General features: G+C 36.9%; 1 protein-coding gene across 2 annotated transcripts in view; it reads right to left on the bottom strand.

The window, feature by feature from the left end:
• Window positions 1–8,159: 8,159 nt before the first annotated feature.
• SQLE (squalene epoxidase) overlaps window positions 8,160–23,154 on the bottom strand; it is a 34,956-nt gene continuing 19,961 nt past the window's right edge. Inside the window, exons 4-11 of one of the 2 annotated variants that reach the window (XM_020964980.1) lie at window positions 21,744–21,840; window positions 20,620–20,733; window positions 20,362–20,533; window positions 13,386–13,481; window positions 11,785–11,927; window positions 11,278–11,374; window positions 9,500–9,587; window positions 8,160–8,690 (exon numbers count right to left, since the gene is read on the bottom strand). In XM_020964980.1, coding sequence (XP_020820639.1) covers window positions 8,501–8,690; window positions 9,500–9,587; window positions 11,278–11,374; window positions 11,785–11,927; window positions 13,386–13,481; window positions 20,362–20,533; window positions 20,620–20,733; window positions 21,744–21,840 — 997 coding nt within the window. In that variant the 3' untranslated portion in view covers window positions 8,160–8,500. The remainder of the gene's footprint in view (window positions 8,691–9,499; window positions 9,588–11,277; window positions 11,375–11,784; window positions 11,928–13,385; window positions 13,482–20,361; window positions 20,534–20,619; window positions 20,734–21,743; window positions 21,841–23,154) is intronic. The other variant, XM_020964981.2, reaches the window with a different exon arrangement.

Genomic DNA, 23,154 nt, shown 5'->3' with positions numbered 1-23,154 from the left:
GAAGAAAAGAATATAGAATTCTTTTATCATAATTTACTGACCTTCCATCTCTCCTCTGCCTCATTGACCCTCACTGTCCACCCCACCCTATTCTTCCAGACCATCACTGCTACTCTGATATCACTTTCTTCCCTTAACAAACTAACTCCATAGTTAATCATTTCAATTATATATGTATATGTGTGTGTATAGATATAGATAATCTATATAGATACATACATGTATCTATATAGATTATAGACATATATCTATTGATTTGCTTGTAACATAGAGATTATAGGTATTGATTTGCTTTAACACAGATTTGGTTGTATTATATAGATTATAGATGTATCTGGTATAATTATAATATCCTATATATTAGATATATGGACATATATAGAGATATATAATCTATAGAGATATACAGATACAGATCAAGCGATTTGCCTGTCCTCTTCCCCTACTACTATCTGCTTCAGTACCGGATTACCCCCAGAATCTGCCTTCTCCACTCCTGCTGCGCAACTGCTAAGCCCTCCTGGAGCTGCTCATACCTTGCTAACTTGGTTCACTACAAATGGATGTTATTGAATCTCATCTGTGGGTTCACCGCTATATAGCAGTCCTTTTATTCTTCCTCGATTGACTCTTGAAGAAATTAAATTGATTCTCAATCTCACACCCCTCAGCAGTTTTTCAAAACCTTTTCTTCTCTCTTTAAGCCAACAACAACTCCTCAAACCACTCCAGATCAGGAGGCATCCTTGCCTTCTACTGCACTGAAAATCAAAAGTATTTATTGTGAGCTCCCTCATCTCCCCTACTCCACACCTCAAAACTCCTCAACATTTCCACCTATTCTCCTTTCCTGTTGTGTCTGAGGAAGAAATTGCTGCACTCCTTACAAAGGCCAACAAACCCTCTACTTGTGCCTCTATTTGGAGGAGCACCCGAGTCAGCATGCTCACTGCTCTCTAAGTTCCTCTCTCTCTTACCCTTTCATAGGTACCTCCTCCACCTTTCCTGTGTCTGATCTTCATTCCCTTTTATGTGTTATCTTCCTTGCTAGAATGTAAGCTCCTTGAGGGTGGGGACTGTCTTTCATTTTGCTGGTATTTGTATCCCAAGCATTAACAAATGCTCTATCTATCTATCTATCTATCTATCTATCTACCTAGTTTCCTTTCTTTTTTCTTTCTTTACCTTCCTTCCTTCCTCTCTCTCTTTCCCTCCTTTTTCTTTCTTTCTTTCCCCTTAATCCCATCTCCTCTCGTACCTTCCCATCTTCTCCAAAAACTTGCCCCATTTATCATTACTGCTTTCTCATTTTTACCCATATCATTGTAAATCCCAACTTCTGGCAATTATGCTAAATTCTACCCCACCCTTTAAAAACCTTCACTTGACCATGCCAGCCCCTCAAGCTAATACCCTATATTTTTCTTTTTTTAAAAAATTTTATTAATTTATTTTTATTTATCAACAATCACTTCCATATGCTTTCGATTTAAAAATTTTTCTCCCCCTTCCTCCCCACCACCCTCCCCAAGACGGCACACAATCTCATATAGGCTATGCATTTACATCCCTATTAAATATATTTTCACATTAGTGAAGTTGTAAGTAAAAATTAAAACCAATAGGAGGAACCATTAGAAAGAGGAAACAAAACTCAACAGAAGAGAAAAAAAATGATAGAGATTCAACTTCCATAGTTCTTTCTTTGGATGTTTGGATTTTCCATCATGAGGCCTCTGGGGGATGTCTTAGATCCTTGTATTGCTGAGAAGGGTTCAGTTTATCAATATTAGTCATCACACAACGTGGCTGTTATTGTGTACAAAGTTCTCTTGGTTCTGCTCACTTCACTCAGCATCAGACCACACAAGTCTTTCCAGGTTTTTCTGAAGTCAGCCTGTTCATCATTTCTTATAGCACAATAGTATTCCATTACATTCATATACCACAACTTGCTCAGCCATTCCCCAATTGATGGGCATCCTCTCAATTTCCAATTCTTTGCCACCACAAAAGAGCTGTTATGAATGTTTTTGTACATATGGGTCCTTTTCCCATTTGTATGATCTCTTTGGGATATAGCCCTAGAAGTGCTATTGCTGGGTCAAAAAGCATGCACATTTTTATAGCCCTTTGGGCACAGTTCCAAATTGTTCTCCAAAACAGTTGGATCATTTCACAATTCCACCAACAATACATTAGTGTTCTAATTTTCCCACATCTTCTCCCACATTTATCATTTTCCTGTTTTGTCATGTTGGCCGATCTGATAGGTGTGATGTGGTACCTCAGAGTTGTTTTGATTTGCATTCTTTCTAATCAATAATGATTTAGAGCATTTTTTCACATGACTAATGATGGCTTTAATTTCTTCATCTGAGAACTGTCTGTTCATATCCTTTGACCATTTATCAATTGGGGAATGGCTTGTACTCTTATAAATTTGTCTTAATTATATATTTTAGAAATGAGGCCCTTATCAGAGAGACTGGTTGTAAAAATTCTTTCCCAATTTTCTACCTTTCTTCTAATCTTAGTTGCATCGGCTTTGTTTGTGCAAAAACTTTTCAATTTAATGTAATCAAAATTATCTATTCTGCTTTTTTCATAATGTTCTCTAACTCCTGTTTGGTCATGAATTCTTCCGTTCTCCATAGATCTGATAGGTAAACTATTCCTTGTTCTCCCAGTTTACTTATGGTATCAGCCTTTATATCTAAGTCCTGAACCCATTTTGACTTTATTTTGGTATATGGTGTGAGATTTGGGTCTATGCCTAGTTTCTGCCATACTCTTTTCCAGTTTTCCCAGCAGTTTTTTTCAAAGAGTGGGTTCTTGTCCCAGAAGCTGGGGTCTTTGGGTTTATCAAATAATAGATTACTATAGTCATTGACTACTCTGTCTTGCATATTTAACCTATTCCACTGATCCACCACTCTATTTCTTAGCCAGTACCAAGCAGTTTTGATGATTGCTGCTTTATAATACAATTTAAGATCTGGAATTGCTAGGCCACCTTCCCCTGCATTTCTTTTCATTAGTTCCTTTGATATTCTGGACCTTTTGTTCTTCCAAATGAATCTTGTTATTATTTTTTCTAACTCTATAAAATAATTTTTTGGTAGCTTGGTGTGGCACTGAATAAGTAAATTAGCTTAGGTAGGATTGTCATTTTTATTATATTAGCTTGGCCTACCCATGAGCAGCTGATGTTTTCCAATTATTTAGATCTGATTTTATTTGTGTGAAAAGTGTTTTGTAATTATGTTCATAGAGTTCCTGGGTTTGTTTCGGGAGGTAGACTCCTAAATATTTTATAATGTCTACAGTTAAGTTTAAGTGGAATTTCTCTATCTCTTGCTGTGGGCTTTGTTGGTAATATATAGAAATGCTGATGATTTATGTGGGTTTATTTTATAGCCTGCAACTTTGCCAAAGTTCAAACTGATTCAAAGGTTCAAAATGATTCATTATCATCCTATTTAAATCATCCCTTCATCCAAATTTTCCTTTATCTAATGTGAGTACCACCTTCCCAGACACCCATGCTCATAACCTGGAGTAATCCTTGACTCTTTCTTCTCTTTCACCTCCATATCCAATATGTCAGGGTCTTTTGGTCAGGCCTGCTTCCATAACAAACATCTCTCATATCTATCCCCTTTTCTCTACTCAACCCTCAACTCTAGTTCATGCCCTCATCACTTTTCCTTTTTTAAATTGTCTTTGATTTATTCTCTAACTGTGCTTTATTTAACTTAAACACTCCCCAAAAAGAGCACCTCTGTACATACAAAACATAAAAAGAGGATTCTATATAAAACCATGAATCTTCATTTCATAAGACTTGCTAAAAAAATTATGTAATAAATTGTACACATTACTTTCAAAACTATCCTGCTTGCCTTATCACTTTTCACCTGTATAATAGCCTGCTAATTGATCTTTCTGCTTCTAGTTTCTTCTATCTCTAATCCATCTTGCACACAGTGGCCAAAGTTAGCACATGTATGACCACGTCACTCTCCTCCAAAACCTTCAGTAGCTCCCTATTGTGTCAGCTAAAATAGACATCTCAGTCCAAAATTTAAGACCTTCCATAGTCTCACTACCGCCTTCCCTTTCGCATCTGATGTCATACTTGTTGGAATTGCTCTATCCATTGTGCCACCTAGCTGCCCAACATTCCTGAGAGTCACTAACAAATGATGTCCATCTGGCTGAACAGTGATAACACTTGCTTTTCCCTCCTTTTATCCTTACCCAAACACTCTGTTGGGTCTTCCCGTGCCCCTCTTTCAGGTTTTTGGATTTTGACAGATAAATACCTAATATTATCAGGCTTAAATGTGATAATGTATGTAAAGTGTTTTGCAAACTTAAAGGATTCTAATGATTCTTCTTCTGAACAAAGTGTACCCTTTCCATGGGGGCCATCTCCAGTCATCCTATCTATATCTTGCTACTGGACCCAGATGGCTCCAGAGGAGAGAGTGAGGCTAGTGACTTTGCACAGCTCTGCCTCACATAAAGGCAATTCACTTGCAAGTCAAGACACCACCCTCCTATTGTCATTGGTCCTCTTTGAGAAGGAAGGGCAAACAACACCCTTTCCATTGCCATATGCAAGTCACAAGACTCAGCAATATTTCTCTTTTTCCGTTAAAATCTCAAGTCTACTTTATTTTCCTTATTTTGAATGTAGGGGTGTGTGTGTGCGTGCGTGTGTGTGTGTGTGTGTGTGTGTGTGTGTATAAATGCATTTAGAGCTTGACGTATTGTTCTCAAACATTTAATAAGCACCTACTGTGTGCCAGGTACTGTGCTAAGCACTAAGACAAAAGAAAGGTAAAAGACAGTCCTGCCCCGGAGGGGCTCACACTCTCATGGGGGAAACATGTAAATAACTATGTATAAACAAGCTATAGACAGAATAGATTGGAAACAATCCACAGAGAGAAGCAACTAGAATTAAGAGGAATTGAGAAAGACTTCTTGGAGAAGGTGGGATTTTAGCTGTGACTTCAGGTGAGCCAGGAAGCAGAGATAAGGAGGTAAAGAATTCCATGCAAGGGGGACAGCCAGTCTAGAATCAAGAGATGGCATGTCTTGTTTGAGGAATAGTAAGGGGGCCACTGTCACTGAATCGAAGATCATGTAAAGGAGCATAAGGTATAAGAAGACTCTGGAAAGGTGGGGATGCCAGGTTAAGAAGGACTTTGAATGCCAGGTTTTATATTTGTTTCTGGAGGTGATAGGAAGCCATTGGTGTTTATTGAGTTGGGGCGAAGGGGAAGGGGTGATAAAGTAAACATGCTCTGTTTGAATATCACCTTGTCAGCTGAGTGGAGGATGGACTGGAATGGGGAGAGAGAGTTGTGGTGGGCAGACTAATCAGTAGGCTATTACAATAAGTAGTCCAGGCATGAAATAATGAGGGCCTGCACCAGGGCAGTGGTAGTTTTAGAAGAAAGAAAGGAATGTATGCAAGGGATATCACAAAGACAAACCCAGCAGAGATAGGACTTGGCAATAGATTGGATACAGGGGGTGAGAGATAATGAGGAGTCAAGGACGACACCTAGCTTGTGAGCTTGGAGGACTTGGAGGATGGTGGTGCCCAGGATAGGTATAGGGAAGTTTGGGAGCAGGGAGGGTTTGGGTGGAAAGATAATGAGTTCAGTTTTGGACATGTTGAGTTTAAGATGTCTACTGGATATCCAATTTCAGGTGTCCAATAGGCGGCTGGAGATGTAACAATAGAGGTCAACAGAGAGGTTAGGGCTGGAGAAGTAGGGTTGAGAATCACTAACATAGAGATGATAACTGGTTTTTAAAATTTTTCTCAATTATATGCAAACAAAAACTAACATTTGTTCCTCAAAATTTTGAGTTCCAAATTCTCTTCCTCCCTGAGAAAGCAATTTGATATAGATTATACACGTAGTCATGCAAAACATTTCCATGCTAGTCATGTCGCGAAAGGAATGCCTTAAGAGTAAGGCCTGAAAAATGGGGACCCTGCCCTCAAGTTTACATTCAACAGGGGAGGGATACAATTTGGCAGCATCTGGGACACCCTGAAAAATCTCAGGTTCAAAGTATTTTGTGGGCCTGCATCCACTCCAAAACGGCTCAGACTAGTGATGTCCCTGATGTGTTCACTTTGATGCATCAAGAGGACATGATCGCTTCAAAATGAAATCGTTCAATGCAGTAGCAAAGTAAAAACAGAACATCTACTTCATGGAGCTGGGGCATTCTCCCCCAAATGAACACACTAGCAATGACGCGAGTAGTAGTACATGCAAAGAGCTCATGCATGTTGGGGCAGTGGCGTGAAAGGGCACCCATGCAAAGAGCGCGAGGATGAAGCACACACAAGTAGAGGTCATCTATCTCTAACAGGTGCTATATGGCCTTGCATCCTGAAGGCCTGGCTTCAGGTCTGTTTCTTCTCTCTCTTGGCCCTACTCACTCTGGTACACAGAAGCCTTAGCTGAGGTGCTACCTTTACTCCTCTTTAACTCTTTTAAAAGTCAGACCCTTACATACAGTCATCACATTAAGAAAGACTGCACATTTTGGGAAAGATAGGGCTAAAATGGTGGCCAGCTCTAGGCCAAATGATGGGAGTCAAAACGGGAACAATAAGACAGAGGTTTGGGACAGATACTGAATTTCCTGGAAGGTAGGAGGAGTTCTAAGGCTAACAAAGTTCAAGCTCCCATTAGATGAAAGGCAATTCTGTGCCCCAAAAAGAGCTTAAAATCTAGAGGTCAAGACACTAGGGGCTTCCAGATAAAAATGAGAGATGATGGTAAGATCAAAGGTAGTATGATCATCCCTATGCATAGTTGATGGGGTAGAAAAGATCACGACTAGGGGATATTAGGGTGCTCTAAGGAATATTAACATGCATGATGAAATCCCCTGAAATAGGGCAGGAGCGGGGGCGGAGAAGCCTAAGCCTAGCAGTAATTCACTGAGAAAGGAGGAAGTGTCTTAGGGACCAGTGGTTAACATGGCCACAAGATATCTACTGGGTGAAAATAGTGAACATTGAAGGAAGGGTATGCTGAGTAACAGAAATTCATCAGCAGGCATTTAAGTATTTATTATGTATCAGGCACTGGTGGGAACAGAAATACAAAAATCAAACAATCCTAATCTTCGAGGACTGAATGAACCTATGTAAACATAGACCAAACATACAAAACAAACACAACGTATTTGGACCGAGAAGTGGCAAAGGGTATTCTGACACCCCCTGTGGGACCAATAGGTTAGGGGTTAGGAGAAAAGGATGACCAGGGATGCAGTGTCACCTGGGGCATCCAGGAGGCTACAAAAAATTGATGTTGTGATAATTTCTAATCTATCCTCTTTATACATGGTTGTTTGATGTTTTCCCCACTGGACAGTGAGCTCCTTGAGAGCAGAGACTGTCTTTCTTTGCAGGCCCAGAGCTTAGCACAGGGGTGGCACACAGTAGGTGCTTAAGAGCTGCTCAGTGGTGACTTATGAATATGGATGTGTAGGAAGTGAGGAGGGTGGGTCTTCCATCTTCATCTCCTAAAGGTAATGGCTAATAGTGAACAAAGGATATGAAAACCTTAGTAATTTTTCTCACAGAACTCCAAACTGTCTTCCAGAACAGTTAGATCAATTCATAGTTTTACCCACAGTATGTCACTGTGTCTGTCTTCCCCAAACCTCTGCAACATTATTCTCATCTCTATAGAGTTTCCAGAATGATGCCATAGTATCCCTGGCTGTTCTCTCTCTACTGCCCTGTTCCTATTTGCCATGACACAATTGGGTCAAATATGTTTGATAACATATTTACACTTACTCAAAGACACAGCAGATGTTAAAATAAATAAGCAATTGAAATAGTCCCACAAATAATTCTTTCTTCCATTTTTCAAACATTTTTCTTAAAATGACTGACATCACTAAGTGCTGTAATAATGCCAAACTAAATGAACTGGACTGCAATTTAATCCTAAAATCGCTTGCTCATCCTTTTTTTCAATGTTTTTCTACAAGAGTTTTCAGGGTTCTCCAATTTTATACTTTTTAGAGTCTATGGAAAACATTATTTTTCCATTTTCTTGAGGCTTAGATGCAAATGCCAACCCAAAGAAGCAAAGCTGTAAGATTTCAATCATTTAGTTTATTTGCATAGTCAACATTTTCACATACTAAACACGATGGATCCCAAAAGAAAACATGTTTTCATTATCAGGACTTAAAACTGATTTGTGATTTAGCCACCATTTCTCTTAGACATCTAACAGTCTTCATTTTAATCACAAAGCAAAACGTTTATTTACAACTGTTTACACACATAGAAGGTCAGAACCAAATCACTCCCCATCTTGCCCACGTGTCTATATTTCAGAACAGCATTCAGCAGTACAAGTCCTCCCAAAGTCTCTTAAGGGTCAGCTTGGTGAATTCCATGTACTCATTCTCCAGCGGGCTTCCCTTAAGTTTAATGTAAGTATTTCATTTCTGAATAAATGAGAGGAAATATGACAGAGCAAGCTTTGTAAATGATAACACCACTGCTGAAAAAGGCTCGTGGTTTTGTAATCCAGGGTTCTGTCTTAAAAGAAAAGTAAACAGCATACAAAGCAACTGCAAAAAAATGTCCAAGGAGAGTCATGGGATTAGGCGACAATCTATAACAAAAAAAATTACATATTAGAAAGACCTAGTCATTTAAGGTTATGAAAAATTCAATAGGTACCAATTACAATTGCATCTTTTAAATTAAACAGCTCTTCTCCCAACTCAAAGAAGTTTTAGCACATATTTTTTCCAAGCTTAATGATAATAAAACCTGGTTTGTTTTGGGAAACCTGATTTAAAAAAACACGGTGGTTCTTTTATAGTTTAAATAATTCTTTGGTTCCCAGCTTCTATAACCCCCAACAGTTGGATGGAGAACAAAGCCTCCTGGAGACTTGGACCTAGACCAGAATCTCAAAGATAACCTTTTCTACAACAACTTTATATAAACCGTAACATATATAACTTAGATGAAATTTTTAATGAGTGAAAAAGGCCTAATAGTTTCATTTTTCAGCCAATTTTTTTAGGAACGTATTCTTAGAAATACCTGAACTTTAAATATTACTAATGTTTTTTATGATTCCACCCATTTGTTAAAATTAACTCTAAAAATATCTAATTACGATGGTAACAGCAGAATGGATAGTATGGATTAAACCTCAAATAATAAAAAACCTTCATCTCAGTCTTAGGTTTTATTTAAAAACCTCTACCACAATAGTTGCTCACAGATTTTCTCTCAATGTTCTTGCCCATCTTCTAATGAAGATCCTAGTGAGCAAAAAATGCAGCCAAAAGGTATCAGCAAGGAAAACTGGACATCGTGAATAATCCATAGGAAACATTACTGTCTAGTCAAACTAGACATAAGATGTTTGATTAATTTGTGTGGTAAGTTTAAATTTACACAACTTACACAGACAGCAACCCAACAGGACCAGCAATACATTGTCCACCAAGCTTGAAGTAACAGAAACATGCTCTTCTTAACTGACGCAGGGTCTCTATAATATGATTTTAAAATTATCTTTAATCAAAATATTCATATATTGATCAACACAATAATTACTTATTAGAATGTAATCTAATTATAATCAAGACTTGTAGATAGAAAAATTTTCCTAATCTCAATTTTACTAACCCATTCTTCCCTCAAATTTTATAGTCAACATTATCCAGACAAGAATTAGTAAAAAATGCATCTACCATCAAAATAAACTCTCCTCCCATTCCAAGATCATTTGAATGTAATTGCTATGTAAGAATCCACTTATTTTTCTAAAGAATTATTTGTGAAGTCGATTTTCTTATATAATCAATACAATGCAACAAGAAGAAAAAAACTTAAAGATTTGAGGTCTGACATGCCCTGCTGGCAACTGAGAAACTGAATAAACACTGAGTTGTAGATACACTAGTCTATACATGAATAGTTTCTAGGAAAGACAAGGCCTGGAAATGTGACTTCTGCAGAAAGTGGAGACCATGATCTCAGATGTAAGGCTGGTGGCCCCCTACTAAAGGAGTTGAAGGGAAAAGGATAGAGATATAAGGAAATGAGTACTTTCAGAAAACAATGTTTTCAGAACCGAAAGAAAATAAGATGAGCAGAAGACTGAAAGCCTTAAATTATTGCTTCAGGGAAAAGAAGGGAAAGGAAGAACAGAAGAACAAGCAGATCTAGGAATTTCTGGGGCTACTGTCAAGGTTCAGAGTAATTTTGACTTGAACCTGGGAAGCACACTTAGGGCATAAAGTGAAAAGTGCTTTATTCTTCCAAGAAGGTGGGGGAAGGGGAGGAAAAAGAGAAGAGAGGAAAGAAATGAGAAGACAGACAGACAGACACAGAGACAGAGAAGGAAAATATGCAGCTTTAAAGTGGGTTAACCTACCAAGGAAAGTTGTGATCCCAGGGCTAAAGCAGCAACCAACCATCTGGGAGGATGTTGAAAATTATAGTTTCTGTAGGCAACTGATTAATGTTTGAAACTTATGCAAATTTATCATACAGGATATTTGTAATTTACCTAATGTGTCCATAGTTTGTATTCAAAGACTCCTCCTCACTGTAAGTAAAATGTTCATGTGCTTTAATGAAAAGCATTTGCTGTCTTGCAATGGCCAAGGTGGGGAAAAGATACCCCAAGAGAAGGGTGAAAAGTAAAACCCAGAGACTCAGACTTTGAAGAAGAAATTTCCTCTTTTTTCAAATTAGCAAACATTTTTCAAGTGCCTACTATATACAAGATACTATGTTAAGTACTTCGGACACAATTACAAAACCAAAAATACTTCCTGCCCTCAAGAAGCTTACATTCTACTTTTCCTCTGAGGACAGTCACACAGAGTTACAGAAAAGGGGCAGCAATAACACAATACAGTGGCCCTCTATTGGGTCTGCCCTTTCATTATAATCACATAGCACCATTTTATATTAGGATACCTGATTTAGCCCACAATATATAAACTCTGTAGAATAATACAGTATTTCTCTATATCTCCTATATTAATCAAAGGACTGACACTACCTTTAAAGTATATTGTGGAAAAAACACACCTCACTAGGAGCTAAGACTCTGTTGCCATTTCTTAGCTACAGGTGGTCTCTACTTACACATCCATAAAATGAGGCATATAGTAGAGCTCTAAAGCTCTTTCATTTCTAACACTCCATGATTATAATCCCTCACTTACCATCTGTGCCAGAAAATAATTCATAAAGAGCCTGAGCAAGAACATTCACAACAAATGAATGGGACTTTCTTCTTGACCGATAGAATGAATCTTGGGCCTAAAAAAAAGAAAAAAGTGGCTCTTTTATAATGTTAAGAATGAAGAAGAAAAGTAAATTTTCCTAGTGATTTTTGTAATTCCCCCAAACTGAGGTTAAGTTGCTCATCTCTGACTAACGGCACAAAGGACTTAGCCCCAGTGACCTCTAGAGCTACAGTAAGTCCCTTAGCTTGAATTTACATGCTTTATTAGATGAAAGAGTTCTATACAACTAAGTATAAAACCCAATGTCCTGATACAGAAATTAGAGGCCTTGAAGAGTTAAAGGTTACACCAAAGCAGAACTTCCAGGCCCCACAAATCTCCTTTATCATGGAGCAGAGAACATACAACACAGATCACACAGTGAGCTGCTTCAGATGTCCAGGACAGGCAAGTTCCTCTGAAGACTAAGATGAAATAGCTTACCTGCAGAAGCGCTCTCTCATCATAGAGGTCAGGAATGCTCTTTAACAGGCTCCTCCATATTTTTATGTCGTTGAAAACAACACTCATTCCCCCACCAGTAAGAGGATGTCGGATGTTATAGGCATCTCCCAAAATTAGAACACCTGCCCCAAGAAACAAGAAATGATTATTTGTAGCATCCTTTCATTATCACTACTCTGTTCATTTTTATTAACTGCTGTTAATAAAGAATAATAGAGAAGAAGATAAAGTTAATAAAGAAGAATAAGAGACAAGGCTATAGAGGAAAAAAATTAAGAAAAAATAATTACAAGTGAAATTTTCCTCTGGTGAACCTTCAAGAATCTATAATCAGGTTGTTATTTTATGTTTAAACATTTTTATAATCAAGTGTACAAATTAGAGTAGGACCTCTATTAAAATTCAATAATGAATTTTAAATAAAAACTACAATAATACCTCAAGTCAAGGAATATTACAGTATTTTGGCTCATTTAAGTTTATTATGAACCCATTTATACAATCAGACTCCTGAATATGAGGATATGCCCGTCCTTTCATGTGGGGACCTGTGCCTCATAATAATAAAGACTTTTAATTGTAGATTTTTAGAACGAATGACAACAGAACTTTAGCAGCCAAGGATCTTCGAACAATTCAAAGTCAATAGTCTTCAAAAGGGGCCTCCTAAAAATAGGACACTAAAGCTAGATATCACAGCCTAAAAGAGGTCAATAAAGTCTCCCCCCAAATCTTTACTCTGATTATAGTAGGCTAACAATATTGTGAGATAAGATGAAATTTTAAAAGTTAAGTTTGATTAGAAATACTGAACTAGAGAGGAAGTAGTTTGGAAAACAATGTGGTAACTAAAAATATTTGTTTAAATACTTAATAACAAAATTTAAATCAAGTTACCTCTGGATAACTAAATCAACAGAATAAACCTGGACTGAATCTAAAGCTCAATTTTTCTCCTTCCCTAAAAGTTTTATATGTGTGTGTATGTGTATGTGTGTGTGTGTGTGTGTGTGTGTGTGTATAATATATATATATATGTATATATATGGAGGGAGAGAGAGAGAGACAGACAGACAAGAAACCAAGGTAATATACACCAGCACCTCCATCTTGTTATAAAAGAGTCTTCAGATTATTAATATTCTTCTTACATAGGTTAGGGAACATCCACAACCACTGCTTGCTATTTCCTCTTTTCCCTCCTAATTACTGCCTAAAATGCCTCCCACTTCTGCTTCTCACTGTGTACTAAGAAGAGGAGGAGGCAGTAGGAAAAACCATGAGAGTAAGCAGTACTAGAAATGAAGATAAAAAACAGGGAAGTAGAGAAAGATAGGGGTGGTGGGCACTGCTGGAATCCATAAGGCTTTATTTTATCTCCCAATTTCATATTCCTCATTGCTGTTCCCCCCGCAACCTCTTTACTGTATGAACATTAAAACTAATTTTGGAGGTAATCAGTAACTGCAGTTCAATAGTACTTAATTATTTAATACATTTGAGTAATTTGTCAGATAAACAGGCATTAATTCCATGCAGTCATCTGACTACTTTCTAAAATCTGTTTTATTAAATTCTACCTCTTTTATTTACTGGTGAAGGAGGAAGGAAACTTGCGGGCATAGACCTTAAACGATCATTCTGAATTCCCTCTAGGAAGGGTTCTTTTATATGATCTGCAATAAAACACAGAAAGATATATTTACACCAATTTAAAACATTTCATTTTCAAATGATCACACTTCTTACCAAATAATTCCCTAAACCATATATGACTGTCACAAAGTACCTTGTATAGACCCCAAAGGAAGAATTAAATCTACCCACAACAAAACCTCAGAATCAAAGCTTCAAAAATCCATTCAAATTGAAGCATTGATGATGATGCAGAACCTGAGAAGAACTCTTGCATTTTGCATGAATGGCATTTAAAAAACAGTTTCTAGAGGCTTAGTCTACATATAGTCCCTTTGAGCTGTCATCTAGCCCTAACGAGTCCCAAGACACTTAATGTGGTTTTCCCAAGGTGGTAACCAGTTTTCAAAACCAGGCCCTGATTCAAAATCCTGTGATAGCCACACCATGATAGTAACAATGATCTTTAATAGAGAGTGGGCAGTAGGACTGGGGGAGGGGACAGTCAGAGGAAGATGCTACGGTACTTGCAGTAAGTACGACAGCAAAGATCAAGGAAGGACAACAGACTAAGTGATAAAGAGGCAATTCTAGGAGAAACTATAGTGGGTGCCAGCCCAGGTCAATAAAGGAAGATAGCCAGAAGTCCTAAGTAGGGCATCCAAGCTAACTGGGCTCATCCCTGGAGTTGGGTACTATGGTAAGGAGCACAGAAAAGAAGTGAGCTTGCAGGTCTATTGGGTCTGCCTCCACCATGGGATTTTGAAACGTAATAGTTAGCAGCCTGCAAACGTCCCTCAGGCAGAGAGCAAAAACCAGGGGCTGTGGCCAGTAGCTGTGTTATGCAGATTCTGAACTGGAGGAGGAAGCACGGAGAGCAAAAGTGATTCCATGAGGCAAGAAACACTGGAACAAAACCAAAGGGTTGGAAAAAATGGGAAAAATATGTAAGGTATTTCCTATCACAAACTGACCTGGAAAAAGACAGAAAAAGAAAATCTAAGAGATATCAAATATCTGAAAGCATGAACAAAAACAACAAAAATAATAACAACCAAAACACCTGGATCCCATATTGAAGAAATCAGGAATGAAAACTGCCTGACCTTATTAGAATCAGAAAGCAAAGTGAAAATAAAAAGAATCTACTTAACACTTCTTGAAACCTCAAAATGAAAACTTCCAGAAACATCACAGCCAAGATCTAGAGTTTTTAGATCAAAGAAAAGTCACTGTAAACAATCAGAAAAAAAGAGACTGAGTACCAAGGAGCCAGTCAGGATCATACAAGACCTTGCAGCTACCACTACATAGAAGAGGAGAGCTTGGAATACAATATTCCAGATGGCAAAAGATAAACATATATGCCTAATAAAACTAAATATAGTCCTACAGGCAGAAAAATGGACCTTCACTGAAAGAGAAGATTTTCAAGCACTGCTGATGAAATGATCAGAACTTAGGAGAAACTCTGAAAAGCAAACAGAAGTCAAGAAAAACACAAAAAGGCAAATATGTTTGAGCAATTGGAACAATACAAGAATGAAATATTTACATCTCAATAAGGGAAGAAGAGACAAATACCTTCTCCAAACCCTGTCGTTAAAGATCACAGAGGAAACTAAATAAAACAGAGAGTCTAGGATGTCCTGGGTTATATTTGATGATCTTAAGAGAAAAAAAAAAGGGAAGAGGAAAAGGAGTACATTAGAGAAGGAAGAGGACTGAACTTATTATTTCATATAATCGAGGTGTACAAGAAGACTTAAAACATGGTCAAAGGGTAGAGTGAGCAGGTGTCACTCGATATTCACTTTCATTTGAACCAAAGGAGTATAGAATAAACACACACAATGGGTTTGGTGTAGAAATACATTCAACTTAAGAAGGAAACAGGACAGAAGTGGGAGAAAGAAGACAGCAGAATAAAAGAAAAGTTATACTCAGAAAAGGGTTAGGCATAAGAAAAACAAATTTTATTGCTGGAGGGTGGATCAAGGGGAAAAAATGGCCTAAGAACCTGTGATTGGGAAAAAGGGTGATTTGGATGAAGATTCAGCAAAGGAGACTGATAAGGACTAATATTCTATTAATTTCAGAAAAAACAATGAACTAAAGGCCGCATAATATGGAATAATGAAATGCAAATGACAACCAAATTCTAGTGTGGTCTCTGCTTCTGATTATGTGGCTCCTTCGAGAATCTCCATTTAAAGAGGGTGTCCAGGTCAGCAAGTCTCATACCTCTCTAGGCAATATTCTGTACCTCCTCTACTATGTCCCAGTTCTTCATACTGAAGTCTCTCCAGCCATGCCTCTGTAGCTTCTCTCTTTGATTGAATGACTCCTCCCAGAGCCTCACATTTAAAGAACATGCCCAGGTCAGCTATGTGTCATTACTTTCCAGGCTGTATTCTGGACTTTCTTTACCATCAACCACCAATTTATCCCACCCTTTTCATGGGTTGTCTTTCCCCATTAGAATGTAAACTTCTTGAAGCAAGAGCTGTCTTTATTTCTACTTGTATTTGTATTCCCTTACTAAATGACAAATTACTGACTTTTTTTTTCTTTAGGCAATTGGGGTTAAGTGACTTGCCCAGGGTCACACGGCTAGTAAGTGTCAAGTGTTTGGTCAGAGGCTGGATTTGAAGTCAGATCCTCCTGACTTCTGGGCCGGTGCTCTATTCACCTCGCCACCTAGCTGCCCCCAATCGCTGACTTTTAAAGTTACAAACCTCTGTGGGCTTCAGTTTCCTCATATATAAAATGAAGGAGAAATCTAGGTGATCCTTAATGATAATACCCAGTTCCGTAATTCTGATTCAATTTTTAAAAGAATCTCTTTTTTGGATATATGCATTAATTCAATTTGAGAATTATGAAAGCCAAATGATCAGAGAGGGAACAGCTCTATCCACATAAGCTGAAGAATTCTTTCCATACCACATAAATCTTATGAAGTTATACTTTCCTCTCTATGCATTCATGGTAGACCACTCTGTGGTTCACAGACAAGAAAAAAATGAATAGAAAAATTGGGCAATTAGATAAATGTATTTAAGGAAAAAACTGTCTCCAACATAAATGTGAAAGTTTAATTTCAAATATAGTTTAACTGGCTGAGGACAATCTGAGAGAATGAAAGCTCCTTAAGAAGAGGGACTGTTTCACTTTTTGGTCTTTTTGTTTTTTAATATTCAGCGCCTGGCATAGTATCGGGCACACAGTAGGTACTTAAAACCTTCTGAGTATCTTTTGAGTTGTGGATTTTTAAAAGCCTAGATAATACTAGTTGTAGCAATAAAACAAGAAAAAGAAACTAAAAGAATAAGCATAGACAAAGAGGAAATGAATTATTGCTTTTTTATATATGACATGATGGCTGACTTACAGAACCCTAGAGTCAACTAGAAATTAACTGAAACTTCAGCAAAGTTTAAGGATATAAAATAAACTAACATATATTGTCTGTATTTCTGTATATTATCAACAAAATCCAGCAGAAAAGATAAATGCCACTTAAAATAACAGACCATATGAAAATATTGGAGAAATCACATACCAAAGCACACACAGGAGCCATATGAATATAACTACAAAAATGTCTTTAAAGAAATGAAGATAGACCCAAATAATTAGATAAATATTAACTGCTAACGGCCTAGGCTGAGCCAATGTAACGAAAATCTTAATACTAACTAAATTAACTCATTCGATGACATACCAATCACAAAGTATTACTTTATAGAGTTAGAAAAAACAACAACAAAATTCATTTGGAGGAAGAAAAGCTCAACAATCTTAATGGAAATATCAGAAAACAAAAGTGGGAAAGAAGATGATCTAGCAGTACAAGATCTCCAACTATTCTACAAACTACAAAGCAGTAATCATCAAAATAATTTGATAAAGGTTAAAAAAAATCAATCAGTGGAACAGATTAGTACAGACCATACAGAAGCAAATGAACACAGTATTTCAATATTTCATAAATACAAAACACCCAAGCTACTAAAGGACTATACATTAAAGACTGCTGGGAAATCAGGAATGAAGTCTAACTGAAATCAAGTATAAACCAGTATTTCATGTCAGATGCCAATATAGGCTCCAAATGGATGTGTGACTTGGGCAATAAAGGGTGACAACATAACAAGAGGAGCAAGGAATAAATTGACCTTTCGGATCTCTGGATAAAGAAGAGCTCATGGCTAAACAAGGGACAGAAAGCATCACAAAAGACAAACTGGACAATTCCGACTATATAAAATTTAAGAAGTTTTTGCACAAATAAAACCAATGCAGTTAAAATTAAAAGGGGAAGCAAATAACTAGGAAAAATATTTGCAGCACACTTTTCTGATAAGGATCTCATTTATAAGATATATGAGAAACTGATCTAAATTTATAGGAATAAGGGCCATTCCTTACTTGATAAGTGATAAAAAGATATGAACAGGAAGTTTTCTAAGGAAGAAACAGAATATATCAATAGGTATATAGAAAGTATGCTCCAAATCACTTGTAATTAGGGAAATGCAGATTAAAACAACTCTAAAGTTCCACCTCACACTCACCAAACTGACAAAGCTGACAAAATAGAAAAATGTCAAATGCTGGAAGGGCTGTGGGAAAATGGACATATTAGAGCTCTGTTGGGACATCTGCCATTGTGGAAAGCAATTTGGATATATGCCACCAAATCACATTACTAAACCATGCATACCCTTTGATCTAATACCACTATGAGGCCTATACTCCAATGCCATCAAAGAAGAAAAACACTCATATATTGTTCAGTTGTTTTAGTGTCCAACTGTCTGTGACAAAAAGATATTCTTGGCAAAGATACTGGAGTGATTTGCCATTTCCTTCCTTCTCCTCCAGGCCCTGCACTGTATTCATGGTGTCACCTAGCTGCTGAACTCATATACATAAAAAGATTTACAGCAACTCTTTGAGGTAGGAAAGATCTGGAAAGTAAGGGACTGTTCATCAATTTGGGAATAGCATAACAATTATAGTATATACCAAGGAATATATGGAATAGTAACGGCATTACTATTGTGCAGTAGGAAATTATGAAATGGGAAGATTCAGAAATTCCTGGGAAGACTTCTAATGAATTTATACAGTGAAATAAGTAGGACTAGGATAACAATTTATACAATAACGACATTGGGAAGACAAATAATATGAAAGATTTTAGAACTCTGATCAATACAATGACAAACCACACACGCTAACCACCTCCTGGCAGAGAGGTGGTACAATCTGGGTGCATAATGAGACATATTTTTTGGGAAATGGCCAATGTAGGCATTAGTTTAGCTTAAGTATGCATATTTTAGGGGGCAGCTAGGTCGCACAGTGGATAGAGCACCAGCCCTGAAGTCAGGAGGACCTGAGTTCAAATCTGGCCTCAGACCCAACACCTGCCACTAGCTGTGTGACCTTGGGCAAGTCACTTAACCCCTAATTGCTTAAAAGCCAAAAAAAAAAAAAAGGTATGCATATTTAAAATTTTTGGTTTTGTTTTGAGTTGCCCCCTCCAATAATTAAGGAGAAGGGAGAGGAAAAAATGAATTTTTATTCATTGAAAATCTTTAAATTTTTAAAAGTCTATATACATGCATGCATATTTAGAAATGTACAGAGAATGAGAATTACATAATCCTTGGGAAATTACATATGGGCAACATAAGCACAATGTTGCATCAAGCTTTAAACAGTCACTATACTAATACAACTGTGAAAGGTTTACACATAAAGTTCCATTACTAAAATAAGATTGCTTTAAAAAAAAGAGAGAGACAAATAATCATAGGCTGTGCTCTTTTTATATGTATAAAAATATAGGGGGGAAAGATGAATATCATATTTCATATGTTTTTTTAAATGTAAGTAAAAACTATCTGGCAACAGGAGACATCAAAACCAAATTTTTAATACAACTAGAACAAGAACAAACATTATCTATTAGGGATTTTATTTTTATAATAAATGGAAAACAGGCTCTGGAATCAGACAACCTGGGTGCAAATCCCAGAACTGCTCCTGGGGTACCGTCACTTTATCCCTCTGATCCTCAGTTTCCTCACCTGTAAAGCAGGAGATAATCTCTAAGCTTCTTTTTAGCCTTAAATCCTATGAAAAATTTTAAACTCATTCACTTAATTTTCCCCTAAGAAAACCCATTCCCTTGAAAAGTTTTAGTTCTAAAAAGTAAAGTCACTTTTAGTTAACTAGTTTATAAAGATTTTTTACATGTTTAGGCATTTATAAAATTGTATTTTTTCCAGCAAAAAACTCAGAACTGATTTAAAGAATATTTATTCAAAACTAACAACAAATTTGACTTCTGTTTCCTGCTTCGTAATACCGGAAGTGTGAACTAGATGTTAGCCAAGAGCCCTTTCAGATAAATGTTCTCTGATTTTTTTCCTGTGTTCCTCAAATCAAAAACTTCTGAATGAAATAGGCACTAAATAAGCCTAAGGTACAGTTTCAAGCAAGCAGAGAAAACAGAGTACTCTGGAGAACTATGAATACTGAGCATGCCTAATAACTTTAATAACAGAACCAGTAATAAGTTAGTGAAATAAGGACAAATGAAAATTACAACCTAATTATAACAGGACTTCTAGTACGTAGAAATAATTTTTATTATAAACTTTCCTCTAATTACTTGGTTCAACTAGTTTTAACTTATAGGGTTGGACAAAATAATGAAACGTCAACAAATTTTTCATGATTTGCTCATGTGTTTAGCATTGTTTAGACACAACCTGATTAAGAAACAGAGCCAAGGAAGCGGGAAAACAACAAACCCAATAATAGCAACTGACATTCATATAATTCTTTCGTTGTGAGATTTTACTGCCAAACTGTAATAAAAGAATAAAATCCTTTTCTTACCAGGTAACTGCGGGTGAATGTTCTCTACCATATAATCTCTTAAGTCTCTTGGCATTTCTCCACGAATATCAACAAGAACCCGAGTTTCATTCGATGAAATCTGATAGATGAGAACTGGACTAGGATCTGCTAAAATGAGTTCAGCATGATTTGCTTTAAATTGTGGCACATCCTGGGGAAAACAAACAATGATCTTTTAATTATTTTCTAAAACTTCAAACCAGTATTATTTCTCCTCTAGATACATTTTTACATTACCTTCATAAGGAAGCCAACAAAATGGGACGTGACAGACACTGTACTGGTGACCAGGTTTTTCCTGAACTTGGAGAAAAGCCCGTCTGCAACAACTGTTAATGGTGCACGTAGTTCCTATAACATAAATTAATGTTTGTCAGCTTAAAATGACACCAAATGTACAGTAAACATGTTTAAAATTAAAATGTAAACCCCTATTATTTATATATGTATATTTCATATAAAAATATTGCTATCAAACAAGCTATTTTGTCTAACTAAAAAGATTAAGGATCTTTCTTTTCTAAGTATTTACCGTATCAAACCATCTTAGAATCCAAAAGTCATGGGATATTCTGCTTTCTGTAACTGCAACATTTAAACCATGCAGGTCTTAAAACAAATACTGAGGGTCTCAGGATTACTGGAAGATATGGATCAAATTCCGTTACAAATTACAAGGAAAATTCACAATTTTTTTCTCTTAAAACTTTATGTTTCAATAAGCCCACTGTCTATTTTGTTGTTATAAAGACATTTAGCCTAAATACTTGTACTTCCTCCAATATGAGTAAGAAGAATCTTGAGAAATCTCCCACTGAACTATAACAATCCTCAGAAAAAAAAGGGAGACTTGGCAACAAGTACATCTAAAAAGAAGTGAGGAAAGGACCACCAGATCAGTCTTAGGAGTGCTCTCTCTTTCTCTTTCCCTCGTCCCAAAGGAACTGACATCAGAGTATTTCAGGACCTACTTAATGGTGTTGTTCTATCAGAGACTCTAATTAAGCTAACACATAACTATTCATTCTTCCTTCACTTTTTCTTTCCTTGACCCTTCCTTCTTTTTTTTCCAATCCAGTTCTCCCTACTCCTCTACTACAGTCAAGTACCGATCTCAGATTCACTATCATTACAAAATCTTGTTTCAAGAGCTTTTTGAGCCTTGTAATTTTAGATGGAAAAATACAGATGGTACAAGTTTAATATGCTTCAAATTAAAATCTGTTCTTTTCTTGTGCCTAGCACCCTCTAGTGCTCAAAGAACACTAAAAGTAAATAACAAAAATCTGAAGTGAATAAAAAACTAGTTTTATAATAAAAAGTATCCACCATCTTTTTATGAAGAGTTTGATAAATCTCACCTTGATATTTCCAGTTTCTTTTTCTCTGTACTGAACTCCCATCACAACATCATCTTCCTCTAACAATTTCAACACAACTCCTTCAATGTACTTTGTACTAAAGAAAGAACAGAAAGAGAATAAAAATGAAGATTCTTACTGTTTTAAAACAACGAAACTCTAAAAAACTTGGGTCAGTCTTGATAAATTCCTTTTTACTTTCCCATTCTAATTTACTAGAACTTAATTTTATTTATATACATGTACTTCGATTTGGAAACCTGGACATAAGAAGCAACATAATTTATTTGATTCAACTTTTCTCAAGAAAAACATAAAAATTATTTCTTTTCACCAAAACCTTTTTTCCAATCTAGTATCTAGTTATTAGAAAATATATGATATAGCGTATGAAAATTAGCTAAGAACTTAGTTCATATGGCTTTTGTCTAATATCATATATCTCACATTTTCAAGTTTCATAGTTAAGACTCAAGTTTTTAAGAAAATAATTTATTCTAAAGTTTCAAGACTGGCCATACAGATCAGCACCAGCATCTGCCATACTCTAGGGCCTACCGCTTCAGTGACAGTCTCCGTGCACAACCAGATGACCTGAGAACCAAGCAGCACCATCAGAGGCATGGTGCGGAAGCAAGGACCTTCTCCATCTCTACCTCCAGCCTGTTGTCGTGCTAAGGAAATCCTTCTCTTCTCCTTTCTTAACAGAAGCTAATTTCTACCCTCTCCCCCCAGCCCCTCCAAACCCCACCTATGCCCAGAGATGACCCAAAACCCCTCTCTGCTCCAAGTGCTGGAACCAACAGTCATCCACATGTCCTGCTACTTTGCTTACTAGGCCCCAAGCACCAGCCTGGCCCTTCCATCTGCCTTGAAGCTGAACCCTCGTGTTACCTCCATTAATTAAAGTGTGAACTTCGGGACAACAAGGACTATCTTGCTCTTCTATTGGTATTCCCAGCACTTAGCACAATGCTTGGCACACAGTAAAAGCTTAATAAACGCTTTTGTGTTACATTGCATAATCAAGGTTTAATTTATTTTAGATAGCATCTTGGACAAGTGGTCTTTAATAAGTCCTTAATAAGTTGAGAATAAAGCTTCCTCATGATGGTATGTGACTAAGTAAAAAAAAAGTCCAGAGCAAGCAGCCATAGCCAAGTTCATGCTCATCTGTTGAGGGTCTGCAGTGAGGCTAAGTTGATATACATTGTGGCCTTGTAGTCTGTGCCTATGGACAGGGTTAGGACTGGACCTATTTCATTGGTATAGGGAATATCTAGGTGAGGAAATGACCTCTACCAATGAAATTCAGCCACTTAGAATCTTAGATAGCTGCACAGATAGTCACTGAGAAGCTAAGTACCCAGGGTCACCCTGCAGGATATGTCAGAGGTGGGACTTGAACCCA

The sequence above is a fragment of the Phascolarctos cinereus genome, unplaced genomic scaffold (assembly GCF_003287225.1).
Source record: "Phascolarctos cinereus isolate Bilbo 61053 unplaced genomic scaffold, phaCin_HiC Scaffold_4;HRSCAF=312, whole genome shotgun sequence".
Classification (NCBI taxonomy): Eukaryota; Metazoa; Chordata; class Mammalia; order Diprotodontia; family Phascolarctidae; genus Phascolarctos; species Phascolarctos cinereus.
The sequence above is the reverse complement of the archived record's forward strand: the minus strand, read 5'-3'. Positions and strand labels throughout refer to the sequence as shown.